The sequence below is a fragment of the Bidens hawaiensis genome, unplaced genomic scaffold (assembly GCF_021521415.1).
Source record: "Bidens hawaiensis isolate Kalapana, Puna unplaced genomic scaffold, B.hawaiensis_p1.1 tig00011744_1, whole genome shotgun sequence".
In the NCBI taxonomy this organism is placed as follows: domain Eukaryota; kingdom Viridiplantae; phylum Streptophyta; class Magnoliopsida; order Asterales; family Asteraceae; genus Bidens; species Bidens hawaiensis.
Window position 1 is genome coordinate 282,112 of NW_027491930.1, and position 15,206 is coordinate 297,317.

Genomic DNA, 15,206 nt, shown 5'->3' on the forward strand with positions numbered 1-15,206 from the left:
AGATGATGGACAACATGAGTTCATTCTTGACAAAAATTCACAATCATATGAGAATAATCCCTCCAAGGTTCAAGAAGAAAATCTAGAACCTAGAAGAAGCAAACGAGGCAAAATTACCAAGGACTTTGGACCTGATTTTATGATCTTTGTAATAAGTGACGAGCCTCATACATATAAAGAAGAGATGTCTTCTGTTGAAGCTCCTTTCCGGCAGTGTCCACATTACCAGTATCAAGCAAGTAATCAATGACATACACCGCACACATAACCGGTGTTGGACACAAAACCGTCTCTGCCACTGTTGGTTTTATCTGAGTTTTTTGGGCTGCTCAAAGCAAGAGCGCTTTGAGCAAGCTTGTATTGTGGCCCGAAGTCACCCCATTTTTTACTGATCAGAAAATTTATGCATTTTCGTTCGAAAATTTTGAGCCCGACCATCCCGGTTTATGAAAATTTTTATACGCATTAAGTTCGGCCACCTCGGCGTTTTTGCCAATAGCTCAAAGTGAAAGCCAAGGCCCGAGGTATTGTTTTTGCATCGAGGGCATTTTAGCACATCCATAAATCGGACTTTAGATGTCAATCATATCTCTTTGTCTAATATACTTTAGTATGCTAATATTTAAGCACGGATACTATATTTCTTTTATTAACTATAGCAATTATCTCAACCTACAATTCATTGCTGTGAATATACATTCAGCCCGTACATCTTCACACGTTTTATAAAACATGCACTTGCCTTAACTTGGTTCATACACAAATTTGCAGTAAAGTGTTTATTTTTTTTCTATGCGATTAATTTACTAAAAGTTTTATGTAAAAACATTTCATCCAAAAACTTAAAAAAGCATTTGTTGATGAGCGGTTCTAAGACCTCAAATGCACCAAATTTAGATTCGAGGTTAAACTTTCAAAATTTCCCGTTCGCTCATTGACTTCTTGCGTCATGTGGTCTCAAAATCAAACACTTATGCATACTACTTAAAACTGTCAAGAGTTCGGACCTAAAAGGCAAGCCTCGAATGCCACTAGACAATCGGTCAAAATGTGAAGAAGGTATACACTATCATGGGCTACCAAAAGATATGGCATTGAGAATTCTGGTATTAATGCAAATCAAGCTTAGACATTTATCAAACACCATAGAAGCATCACAAAACAACTTAGGATAGACATTTTATCAGAAGACATTGGTATCAACCAACCTATAACTGTTTTCATATGTTTTGATTGGCAAATTTGCCAACAAAAGATCATCAATATGTTATAAAACTATGTCTTAATATATTCGAAGTCAAGCATTCGAACATATGTTTGTCGAATGCACAGATTTTTCCTATGAAAATTTTGCAGCATATTAACTTACTAAACTACTAAACCGAGCCACTAGGGTGCTTTGAGATCTTCTGCACAATCACCATTCTCGCTCGTTTTACATCCCTACAACATTCATACGAGTGCTTACTCAATTCGTCAATCGTCCTCTCAAAATCACTCACACTCTTCTTCATCTCCTCCACTTCCATCGCCACCGCATCCTCATCCTCTTCCTTAATCGCAAACTGCGCGCTCGCAACCAAACCCTCCATCTCCACCCCCAACTTATCCACCAACGCCTTAATATTATCCAAATCCTTAATCACAATCCGATTCCCAATCCGCATCGAATTAATCATCTCCCTCTGCCCCCTCAACTCCACCTCGTACTTCTTCCACAGCGAGTTCACCCACTTCCCCATCGGCGGAAGCGGCACTGCAGCCGCAGCCGCCAACGCCGTCACAATCGCAGGCGCCGCCACGGCCGCAGCCACAACCGAGCAAATCAAAACTGTAGTAAACGTCACCACGAATATCACATTACTCAACCGCTTCCACGCCTTCACCGATTTCAACTTCTTATCCACTTTCACCTTCTGAATTTGCAACTTCTTCAGCATCGAAACCTGCTGTCTGTAAACCGAGTGAAACAGCTCGAAAAACTGCTCGGTGAAGGGCGCGTCTAGCGATTCGAATTTCGTAAAATGCTTAATGATTTCCACAAAATCGGTACCTCCGTCGAATTGGGTGATCGCTATATTTAAAAAAGATAAACTGTGACGAGCGTTTTTTAAGCAATCCTCAAGCGAATTGCAGAAATCTAGTGTTAAGATACTTAGATCGAAGAAATCCTTAACTAAAGAGAACAAGTCATCGTTGTTCCAAATGTCTTCTTTGGATTCTATTAATATGTTGACTACTTCTTGGTTCATGTCCAGCAGGCCGCCGGTGAGTTCACGGAGGGAGTCTAGGGAGAGTGAGCGGACTTCGACGCCGGTGGCGAGTGAGTTGATGACGCGGGTGGTTTGGTATTGAAGAGAGGAGTCTAGGGACTGGATGTCTGGGTCTGACCGGCATGCGTGTTGGTAGGATGTTAGATCTGGAGTGAGGTTGAGGGTTGAGATTGATGAAGATGGTGATGGTGTTGGTGTAGTGTGGTTGATGGAGTATGTGCTGCATATGCAACCCATGGTTTGGTTTGATGAATGAAGGTGGAAAGTGGGATCTATTGAAGAAAGATCCCAGCTGAGGTGGGTGTTGAAGGTGGAGTGGAGTCACTGTGTGTGGTGTTGATGAGGAAGATGTGGTGGAAGCTTCGGATTATGACTGGGTCAAAATTACCAAAGTGTCCATTAGTCTTTGCAAGAAAGGTATCTTATTTGACTAACTTTTTACTCGGTTTAGGCGTGGTGTATTTGGAAAGTACTCGGCTATGAAATTTTATAAAGAAATTCATTTTTCAAAGATTATATATATGTTAAATATCAAAAAGTTTACTGAATATTCTACAAAATACAAACGAGAAATTCAAAAACAATCAATAACACGCACATATTCGAGAACATGTCTCAATAAATGAAAGACGTGCCTCAATCAAACTTAAATAAGAGGTTTGTGAGTTTAGAACTTTGAATCGGATGATAACAATGGTGGTTGTGATTTTAGAACTGAAATTAGGTTGCGTCTTATCGTAAAAAAGAAAAAAAAAAAGAAATGGTGGCTCTAAGAGAAATTCATATTTTTTAATAAAAGTCAAAATTTTATTGATACCGAGTTGGACCGCCTAGACCAAGTAGAGCCACCTAGGGCCGAGTTAGAACGCCTAGGGCCGATTACAAGTTTTTTGACATTGTACAAGAAAATCGATACAGTGAAGTGCCAAGGAGCGCCTAGAAGCCGAGTACTCGGCCGCCTAGGCCGAGTTTTACAACAATGATATATTGTTTGATATTTGTGATGTCATAGGGCTTAACACCCATTTCATTTGTTCCACAATGGATGACCCGGAATTACAAAACGTTAAAATTGCTTTTATACGTGTAAAATGATACTTTCTGTTTGGTATGGGGTAATGGAATGGACGATGGAACGGAATAGACGAATGAATGGAATGAACAAATGAATGAAATGGATCATTACTATTCCATTGTCTTGTTTGGTTACCATCTAGAAAACTAAAAATGAAATGAATAATTAAAATGTTGCGTCAAGAAAAAAAAATCGGGAATAAAATAAAATTGGAAGTAAGCGGTGGTGATGGTAGTGGCGGTAGTGGTGGGGAGCGGTGGTGGGCGGCGATGGCGAGAGTGGGAGGCGATTGATGATGGTGGTTGGCGGTGGTCGGTGACGGTGGTTGGCGATGGCAGGTGGTGTGGTGGTGGCGGGTGGTTGGCGGTAACGACAGGGGTGGTGGTGGGTATTAGCGGTGGTGGTAGTGGAGGTGGTGGGTAGGTTACGGTGATGGTGGGTGTCAGTGGTGGTTGTGGATGGTTAATGTGGCGGCGGTAGTCGGCGGCGATGACAGTGGTCGGAGGCGGCAACGGTGGTCAGCGCGACGGGGGTGGGGCTGGTGGTGGGAGGCGGTGGTGGAGGTGGCGTTGGTGGTGGGTGACGGTGGTGATGGTGATCGATGGTAATAGTGGGAGGGTGGTGGAGATGAGTAGGGTGAAAGAAGGGATGGAATGAAAAAAAAACAAGGGGCGTGGTTGAAATGAATATGGAGTGTTTTAGAGGGAATGAAATGGACAAGGTAATGGGTGATTCCATTCCTTTAGCCAACCAAACACACTTTTCTTTATTTCTTCGTAAAAATCCATTCCATTTCATCTCCTATTTCTGCATAACAAATGCTACGTTTGATTTTCTAAATGGCTGATTTGGACAAGTTTTGTTTTATTGATTTAGAGTCAACCCTTGCCTCATGATCTTCTATTTCCTTCCCTTTTTACAAAGTTTATTGGTTTATAAAATTTAATGACAAAGTTATTTGCAATAGCTAAACTTGGACCAAAGCTTGGTGAAGCTTCGCTATCCCCATTCGAATTTTGCAAAATCTATATCTATATATATATATATATATTAAAAAAAATACATTCTATTCTTTTTTTATTGGTTTATTTTTCTATTTTCATAAATAACAAGAATTTCTTATTAATAAAATAAATCAATAATAAAATAAATATTTAACATTAAATTTAATGTATTTTTAGTAATGTTTTAATTACATGTTTTTACACCTACATTGAAATATGTTATGTAACCCTAATTATTTTCAAGAGATGCTCATACTTGTACCTTTATTGTTTTAAATTTTATATGTTTATTGGATGATTTCAATATTTCCACCCATGACGGCCACAGGTCAATTTGATTCACTTTCAAAATTCATATTCTTGCCAAATTTTGCAAATCTAGATATTATCAAACAATGAAAGGTATCGAAATTAAAATGGATAACATTATGCCATAGCCAACACATTTCATATTAACCTATTATCGATCAAATAAGTAATAATTTTTTATTCTATTTTTTAGTGTTTGCGTTTATTTGATTTTAACATAGTATTAACAATAATTTATGTTTTCATATATTTTATATTTTTCTCACCATTCCGTCCATCCCAAAGTATCTATGTATTCCAAGTCTTTAGCCTCTTTACATCAAGGTTTGTAATTTCATATTTTATTACTTTTTAAGTTATCCTCACTATAAGTTGTTATAGCATGATCTGAATACCATTTATGTATTATCAACCTAACACACTTGTTATTATGAAGAATGGCCAAAATTCAAATTAAGGTTAACGGGTCCGCCGAACCTATTCTTTAAACGAATATAATATTTTAGCGTTTCTCGTGGTGTTGATTTTACTATGCTCTGTTGTGATTGTGAAACATTTTTGTAAAAGAAAGAAAGATACAACAATTAGAGACGTATAAATATAACTATATATGATATTTCATTTTAAAAAAATATTTTAATTTATGATTCTGTGTGTGTGTGTGTATATATATATTATTTATTTATTAATCATAATCTATTATTTTGCAGTTGAACAAATTTTTTAAGATCATCACTCTTCATTTTAAGACTATGTCATCCTAAGGTACTGCTAAATTAATGCATCAACTATCTGTTTTAGATCAAGCAAGACATGGATGCATCAACATTGTCTATAAGGAAATATTTGATGGTTTATGTTATAAAGTTTTAAATTTTGTTTATAAACATTCTACTATGTAACTTCATGTTTTGTGAGCTCATGTTTTGCAGTACTTTCTTTTTGTATAAATATCAATTGCAGTTTTATATCATAGTGACATCTCAAAAAACATATTAAAAAATATATTGTCGTTTGAAATTATATGTGTGTACTTGACAACTTCTATATTTCTACCCGTGTCGTACACGGATCAATAACCTAGTATGACTATAAAAGATTTAGATAAAGCCCTTTATAATGTAAACACGTGCTTGTGTTGATAGTAAATGGTTCTGATATTTTGATAAATTACAATCATATCATCACCATATGTTGTTAGTGAAGTGATATTAATACAACCCAAACAATAATACAATCAGACAATTACAAGAAAATATGAGAAATTAGATTAAGAGTATGGGATGAGAGAAGAACCATCATGTACTAAACATTCATCATATTCGCTATATCCTTCTTTGGTACTCGCCTCTTTTATATCATGCACGTTTCTTTCACCGAACCCCAATTCCTTTTGGTATGTGTTGGGCCTTGAACTGGGCTAGTTGGTTGTGCAGCTTGCACCTATAAGATTCGTAACATATATATTAATAGTAGATTAGCAAGGGTGTTAAAAAAAATCTCAATCTGTATCCGAAACCTGAATATTCGAAAATTGGAATTCGAATTCGGATAGTAATTATGGGATTTTTCAGATAGTTCGATACCGAACTATCCGAAATAATAAATTTAATATTTTATTTTATTTTGATATACAACTAACAAGAAATATTAGATATGAAACCTCGATCTAAAACATACGTCGCTCGCTAACTACCTCTCTACATCTCTGTGCTCTCATCTTCGTTCTTTTCTGTCTCCACGATCTTCCTAGCCATGCGAATTCCTCATCGATAGATAGTATGAAATCCTCAATCTGACCCTACAGCAACTGTGCTTATGACTTCTTTGACTACCGACTTATGAATCCAACAAGTAGCCTTATAGATTCACTTTTTCTTTTGACATTAATTAATTTGGTCAAGGAAAGGATATTATTCTTTCAAAACACAAACAAATTCTAGTGGCTGTAACATAATTCAAGACTTGCAAATGAGGGATTTTATTCAGGATCCTTATATTCTTGTTTAGATCTTTAAGGTAATCTGTGAGAACATTATTCAATAGACAAATATAAATTTGTACTTGGTGGATTTTATTGTTTGGATTCTGAATTCGGATACGGATAGTGAAATCGGCTATCCGAAATGTTTGGATATCCTACTTTGAACCCCTAATTAATAGTGTATTTTGTCGGGTTTCCAAGTCTGTGATGTGAATATTGAGCCTGCCTTTTAGAGCCACTCTTCATGGGTTCCAACTTTCATAATTGACAGGTTCAACATGAAATCTGCTCCTTTTTTTAATTTTTTGGCACTTGATGTATGTAACAAAAATATGGCTAAAGACCTATTGAACAACAAGTCGTTGTAGTAAAGTGGTAAGTATTCCTGCTTGTCACGTCGGTGACTCGGGTTCGATCCCCGATTCCCCGGTAATGCTCAAGATTTTAAACCACACCCACAAAAGAACAATCTAACACGAAAATTGCGACCTTGGATTTTTGTATAAACTGGTTTTTGGTTAATTTATGGTTGAACTTCTGAAAACGTTTAGCTAAATGGATCGTTATCTTTTAATATGGTGGTTTCACATTTAATATTTACTACTTATTTATTTTTAAAAATTTTTAAAATTGTGTTTTGTGTCATGGTTAGGTATTTCATGGAAAACTTTAAAAGTTAAAAGAAACGTACATTAAAACTTAACTTAAAAATAATATTATTTTATACACCTTTGTCTTTATAACTATAAATTTACAATTTTGAATATTAAAATGCCAATAAGTAAATAAATACGTTAAACAAGCTGTGTAACTGTGTTTATGTCAACTTGTGAATATTGATGTCGTGTTTAGATCCGCGCCAATTTTTCTTGACTGTGTTCGGCTGGCTGTTAACCCGTAAGCACTGCACTTAAGACATGACATTGTAAAATGGTTAAATTAGGGTCAAATCATACCAAGTCAAAACGAAAAAGTACCATCAATATGCCATTTGACAGCATAGCTACTAAATAAAATAATTAGACATCATACGTTGTATAGTAAAAACTGATAGAAATTCAGTGACTACTTTTTTGATACGACAGAATAGTAAAACTCATCATTTACGTGTATATGATTTTTAGTAGATTTTCTTTACAAAGATAAATGCCAGAAAATATTCTTTATGTTTAAAAAGTTTATCACATTATGTCCTTTGGCCCTAACCTAGTCAAAATTTTCCGTTAAATCTACTCATGTGCAAGGCACATGAGGGCAATTTTGTAATTTTACACATTTGCTTATCAATAAAACTAAAATCAATTATATATAAAAATAATTAAACTCTCTCTCTCTCTCATACAAATGATTCTCTTCCGAACATAGGTTAAAAATGATAATCTTGTGCAATTGCTCGAACAAATTCAAGTTGAAATATGTAATTAAGTAGTTTGTTGTTTAACAAATTTTGCTTCCTTAGAGCATTCTTAGCCTATTCCCTATATTTTTGTGAGAGGGTTTTGTAAATTATATGATATGGTTATGAGTGACTGTAAGTATAAGAGAGAGAAAATGCTATATAGGAAAGCTAAATTTGGGGTTTTAATGTTCACACCGTACAATTTTTTAGTATTTTCTGGAAGTGGTTGTAAGTGGATGATGGAGAAAAGATAATGATAAAGATATAAAAGGTATTATTTAATTGAACATGATAGAGAAAATCCAGGGACTTTTAGTATAACCTACCATTATAATAAACAAAAATGTGGTTGAACCACAAACCACCTAATTGGCCTAATATTTTGCCAAGTGACACTATCATATTTTTGCCTTTAATTCTTAATTATATTTATTAAATTAAATTAAAGATTTAAAACATTCCATAACAAGCCTTATCAATTATCCATGTCGATGCACCAGACTTTATTGGAATTCAAATTATTGTTCACATCAGACGCGCTCACAAGTTACACACCAAAACCCTGTTGAAGGTTCAAATTGCCATTCAACATTTGTTTGCACACCAAATCTGGATCTTTAAATCAGAATGATTATATTGTTTTGCGAACCCTAAATCGCTATTCTTGAAATTATTATACAAATCCCTACTCGAATAAGTAATTTCCGACTATATGCAAATCCTAATAATTTCATGCCTCAATCCCGATTCCAATCGGTTATCACATCTGTATGTTAATGTTAATCATGATATTGGATTTTCTTCACTTACATTAGTGAATTGTATATTAATTAAACATAAACTTACAAATTTTAAATTGGATAGATTTTCTTATGTTATTATCGATAACAGATTATACTATAATTTATGGAAACATATTCGAAAAAGGAATTGGCTGAAATGCATAATATATATGTATATTAGGAAAGCTTTAAATCGGTTGAAGTGCCTAATATATATTTATGAAAAAAAAAGCTTTTAGACTCAACTAAAGTTTATGCAATGCCTAATCTAGATATCAAATCGAATATTTTTAAAGGAATGCATGGTATTTAAAAAAAACAATTGTAACATCCCGATTTTCAAAACTCTAAAATTTAATGTCTTTAATTAGTTATTTAATTTGAACAAGCCTAACATGGGATAATCGAAACCTATTTAATTATGCATTGGGTTTAAGTTTGTATAGTTTATGATGATTAGTATAGTAAAGGGGTTTGCTTTCTCTATTTTAAAAGTTAAAAATAAATTGTGAACTCTTTAAAAGTTAAGGGCGCAATATCAAAATTTATATTAATCACAGCATCTTCCCTATACTCTTTTCAATTACGTTGGATTTTCCGTTCGTAATCCCGTGATCTCCGACAAAGTATTTTTAGCACCAAATTAGCATCGAATCAATCATTGGAACTTGCCATATGAATCGCAACCGTAGATCATGCGCACGCAATTAGCTGTCATTCCTTCTTTTTATGGACTAAAATAAGGAGTTTCCTAAATAAATAACACGTCGGTTAAATCCCATCACGAAGTAAGTTTTATACTTATCAATTCGTTTCTACATTCTGAACGAAGCCCTAAGGTTTCTTTTGCGAACCGTGTCTATATTGCACGAATTTTTGGATTTGAAAGGAGATATCCTATCCGTCTAGTGTTTTCATCATACTGTTAAAACAATTTGCATCATTCTTTAAGTTCATATTTTCATAAACTAATAATAATTTATGATTTAAATGAAAGAAATATTTGTTCCCAAACTCATGTTTAATACAATTCGTTTTATTTCAATATGAAGTTAAGTTTTCAAGTAATAAACAACTCGTTTTCTTTTGGTGATAAAAATAAGTTAGCATTAGTTTTGAAAGATGACAATAATAATTATTTTCTAAACTCCCGAGGTATGTAGCTAGGTTTTATAGAACTAAATGGATGATTGTCTTATTTAAGATTTTTGTTTATAAACACTTTGGTCCTAAGATATCGCCTTTATGCAAAAAGTTTTATGATTTAATACCAACATCTCATTCGACTCGGATGCCAACTTGAAATCAAAGGTCTAAATTAATAATAATTATAGGTTTCCATCGCAACGCTTACTTTTCGCTCAAGGATCTTCTCGTCGGACATTGCTATTCGTCATTTAAGGTTTGAACCTCTTAACAACTTATGCTTATGTGATCGAATTTGTGATATTATATATTTAGTTATTTATATTATTAGCATTTATTAATATTGACGCTCTAATTGCGATACACTGAAAGGTTACTCGCTGAAACTCTGATTGGGGACGCACCAAAAGGTGACGCGCTGAAAATCTGTTTATGACGCACTGAATTATTTGATACTCCGAATGTGTTATTTAATGCTATGAATGTGACGCACCGAACTATTTGACACTCTGAACTATTTGACACTCTGAATGTGGCTAACTGATGTATATTGATTGGTAGCTATTATTTAAGGCATTGTATTTTTGCATTATTTTATAGTTGTTGTCCCACTGAGTAATTTTACTCAGGCGTTCATATTTTGTTTATATGTATGTCAGGTAACAGGGCTACACGAGAAGAGATTGATCGATGGCTCAGGGGAAACTATTAAAGATTCAATGGTATTTCATAAGCAAATAGTTATAAGAGTTTTGTATTCAGTCTTTTGTATTTATTGTACGATTTAATATTTTATTATTAATGAAAATCAATGCTTTGAGTTCTGACCTACTGTAAAAGTGACACGTCAGCCCTACACCGGGGCGGGGTGTTACAACAATACATTTTCTAATCAGTTATAAAAGTAATAAAATAATAGACCTAAAAGTGTTAACAGGTGTACCGAACTTGGTCATGCTTCCAGGTTTATTTAAACAAAGATTACAACAACATTATTTTCACACCAATCGTATAACATTAAAGCTTTGTAAGTTGTTGTATGCCTACAAATACTACAGGAGATTTTGACCGTTAGATCAGTTTGACCCTATTCTAGCTAAGTTCTTTGTTTGTCATTTTTTGATATAAAAACACAATCAATTACTAGATAGATTGGATGTATTTACTGAATCCTCAACCACTTGAATGATGAAATATAATTTAATCCTACTATTATAATGCAGATAAATCAATGATTGCTTGATCGATGGGGCCAAGTTTCTTTAGAGCTGTTCACCATTCGTATAAAAATTACATGGTAAACATGTTTTCTTTTTTTTTTCTTATTATTATTTATTTTAGGCTATTATTAATATAAATGAAAAAGTTCGATTGATGATACCTATTTATTTTTAATTTAGGTGTTACTAACTAGATACGCATAATTATCCAATTAGTATAACTATCCTGTTGGGCTGATAACAATCCAGACATTCAACAGTCAGCAATGAAATTTTTGTAAAGTTAATTAGGAAGCGTTTTCGTATTACTGGTGTACGGAAACAGGTGGCCTTTTATATCTAAATCCAGTATTGCATATTCGAAATCGATTATATGAATGGTTAGGATTTACAATTTGTTTGTCAGAATTTTTTGATCTGTCAATATTAAATACGATTAGTGATAATAAACTGCTTTGTTTTTACTTACGTATATCTTTTTAACGGTTGTTTATTTAGGTGGTGTTTGTTTTTTGCTTAAAACATCTGCAGGAGGCTTATGTCTGCGGGCGCGCAGACATAAGCCTCTGAAGACTGTTTGTTTTTTTTAAATAAAATCTGCAAACTGCTTTTATGGTCTTAAAAAAGAAGTTATTGTTTAACTTCTTCATACATCTTCACACTTCTTAACATCTTACCAACACCCAATGTCCAACACCCAATGTCCAACACCACCACCACCCATCATGCGCCGCCACCCACCACCACCCATCGTCCGCCACCACCACCGGCCATCACCGCCACCACCCACCGTCCACTGCCACCACCCACCACCACCTCCCCCACCCACCACCACCGTCCATCACCACCACCACCCACCCGTCAGCCACAACCATCATCCACTACCCCCACCCACCGTCCACCACCCACCACCACCACCTACCATCCGCCACCAACACCATCCATCACTGTCCGTCACCCCTACCACCACCATCCATCACAACCACCACCCACCCGTCGGCCACAACCACCGTCCACTACCACCACCCAATGTCCGCCACCACCACCCACCACCACCACCTACCATCCGCTGCCCACAACCATCATCCACTACCCATCACCATCACCGTCCATCACCACCACCACCCACCGTCCGCCACCACCACCGTCCACCACCCACCACCAACTATTTTACCGGTCTACAGACGTTATATGATTTCTATTTACTGTGATATGTATGATAGGTAACTAATTTTCAGCTTATGCAGACGATACCCAATTTATAAAACAAACAGTATTATATTTTCAGATTGCAGACCTTCAGACCACATATTCAGTTACAGATATGAAATCAGATGAAATCAGATTACAGACAGTTTTTGTCTTCAAAAACAAACAACACCTTAATCTTTAACTCATTGATAATTTTTCTCAAACTTAATATAAATTTAAGGGATACACCTTTTTTATTTTCAAATTTCAACACTTGAAATTAGCTGTTAATTAAATAACCTTCATTTACATATTTAATGGTAAAACCCAATTTTTGTTCGGATATTTAAGTTTAGGTTTTTCAGAGGTAGATTATGAAGAATTGACACATTTGTAATGGTTGTTTTTGAGCTTGTCCTTGTCATGACAGATTCAATTAATTGATAGGGCAAATTGCAGAACCATATAGAAGGATATCATGAGTTGTCTTCCAAAACTCAACAGTATTTCTCACAATTGCAAGGTGAGATGCTGATTTCTTCATCAATGTAGACGATTATGCTTGCGTTACTCTCGGTTAGCATATCTTAGAATAAATTGTTATTTAGTTTAAATGATCACATGTTTGAAAAAAAATTGTTTAAGTTGAAAAAATGATCACATGTTTGAAAGTTACAAAAGTCAAGTTTAAGTATCTTCACTTGGAGATTGCCAGCCTTCATCTCATTTTTAATTTCTTCAATTTAAATATTAAGCATAAAAATGTGCCTAACTGTTAGAACGTGTTTTCTGATGAGTTTTACTTATAACAAATTTGATCTATGCATTTGAAAACCTATTAAACCTTTTTTTTTTCTTTTTCCATTTTTCATAATTTGTAATTTATTCTAAACTATAATAATCTTTATATCTATTCATTAAAAATCAAAATATTTAAACTATTTCATATTATTTAAGTTGTTTACAATATTTATTCAACCCGTGTTCACACGAGTTTCTAACCTAGTTATATTATATATATATATGAGTATATGGTAAGGAATAGACTGTGAATGCTCTTAACCATGGAACTGAAGTCCAAATAATACGGGCTTCTAGTGAGAGTACTTGCTTATTAGTACCATTCAGAAAGTTGATTTGAGAGAAAATTATAATTATGAAAATATACAATCAATAAAAATCGTGTTTGAGTGTAGTGAAAGCTCTTAAATCTTAATTATATTAAAGCATCTCTTGGATGTAGGTTAGTGCATGCATGGGTTCAAGAGGATCCATGTGGAGATGTTGATTTACCAGCTTGGTCTGGAATCGTTTGTTCCACACAAGGTGATTATAGAGTAGTTACTGAATGACAGTTAAGAATTGATGAATTTGTTGTTGACATTTGTGATTGCAAGTTCAGTGTCTTTAATTACACATTGTCTCGTAGCTTTTGTTTGCATTTGCTGTTGTTCATTTAATTAATATTACTTTTTTATATTTGCTAATGATTATTCGGATTTAATTAGATTTATTAGCGTTGGATATGTTCCTCCTACCATCGACTTGGTTTTGAGTTGAAATTTGAGAGATGTGTAATTGATGTTTTGAAAAGGGTATGTATGTAATAGTTCTTTAATTTTCATTAAGGTAAAACTGTTATTTATTTAGTTAGTTTTAATAAAATGGATAAATATGTAATATATATGGTTTAAGAATGGAAAATGTGTAATTTGTTATCAAAGGTTTGATAAATGAATTTAGAAAGGTGATATATGTAAATGTTCATTCTTTAAAAGGCTAAATTTTATAAAAACTATAGGAAACCTCAAGCAAGAAGCAAATTTAAAACATATGTTTTCAACTTTTAGATATTAGCACAACCATGCCCACTGGTCCAATAGCCTTATGGTTCAATGTTATGGGTTTGGGGTGACGGTTAAGGCTTGAAATTAAGGTCTCAAGTTTTAAACCTGACTCAATTGGGGGGGGGGGGGGGGGTCACAGCGGTAGGTTTCCTCATTGACAGTGCTTTTGGATGAGTCAGACATGGATCATCAAAATCCATATCAATGGTTGACATCTCATCTCAGAATGGCTAACCCAGGTATTGGGGATGACTCCAGACGCTCTTAAAAAAATAGACAACCATGTCCGCACCAAGAGAGTGTCCGTCTTAAACATTGATCATCCTACGAACCCATTTTTATTATAACGTCAACAAAATTATTCCTCCTTGCGGGTTTAATTTCTTGAAATAAATGATCACTTGATGTTCCAAGAGGGATAATAACTAGGTTCAAAATTCTTTTTAATAATAAAATTTACCACACTACGTCCTTACCCAAATTTAGAAGATATTTAGTGTCATCAAGCCATTTTTGTAATCAAAATTTACTTTAAATACCAAACAAGAAGCGAGAAGATCATAGATTAATACGAGGTGGAATGAACTCAAGGGATTGTGTACGTGGCTAGGCTCCAAGGGGCTACACCTCATGGAGGTTGTTTGAGAGCAACTCCTCACGGGGGATTCATAGGCAGCGCCTCGTGGCGGGCCTGAAAAATTTTCTATAGTATTAAAGAGTTTGGAAAAAATACATATGATCTGTATGGATAATTAAACATTGCATTGAAAAAATACTGGTAACTCATTATCATGGGAAATTGAGAGATGAGTGAAAACTTAGTTAACACTTATGAAATCTTTAATTTCTTGACGTTCTCATTAATATAATTGTCAACCGTTACAGCTATAACCACCAAACAATTATACTCTTTCATGAAGAGTTGCAATGGTTCGTCGTATTTGTTCGTCATCTTAAGGAATTCATCTTGTTTTAG

At 34.5% G+C, this 15,206-nt stretch overlaps 1 protein-coding gene across 1 annotated transcript; it reads right to left on the bottom strand.

Moving 5' to 3' along the window:
- Nucleotides 1–1,204: 1,204 nt before the first annotated feature.
- Nucleotides 1,205–2,510, bottom strand: LOC143538855 (UPF0496 protein At4g34320-like). Its single transcript, XM_077032309.1, has one exon. It carries the CDS (start codon nt 2,508–2,510, stop codon nt 1,377–1,379), a length of 1,134 nt encoding a protein of 377 aa, XP_076888424.1. The 3' UTR covers nt 1,205–1,376.
- Between the last annotated feature and the right edge of the window lie 12,696 nt (nt 2,511–15,206).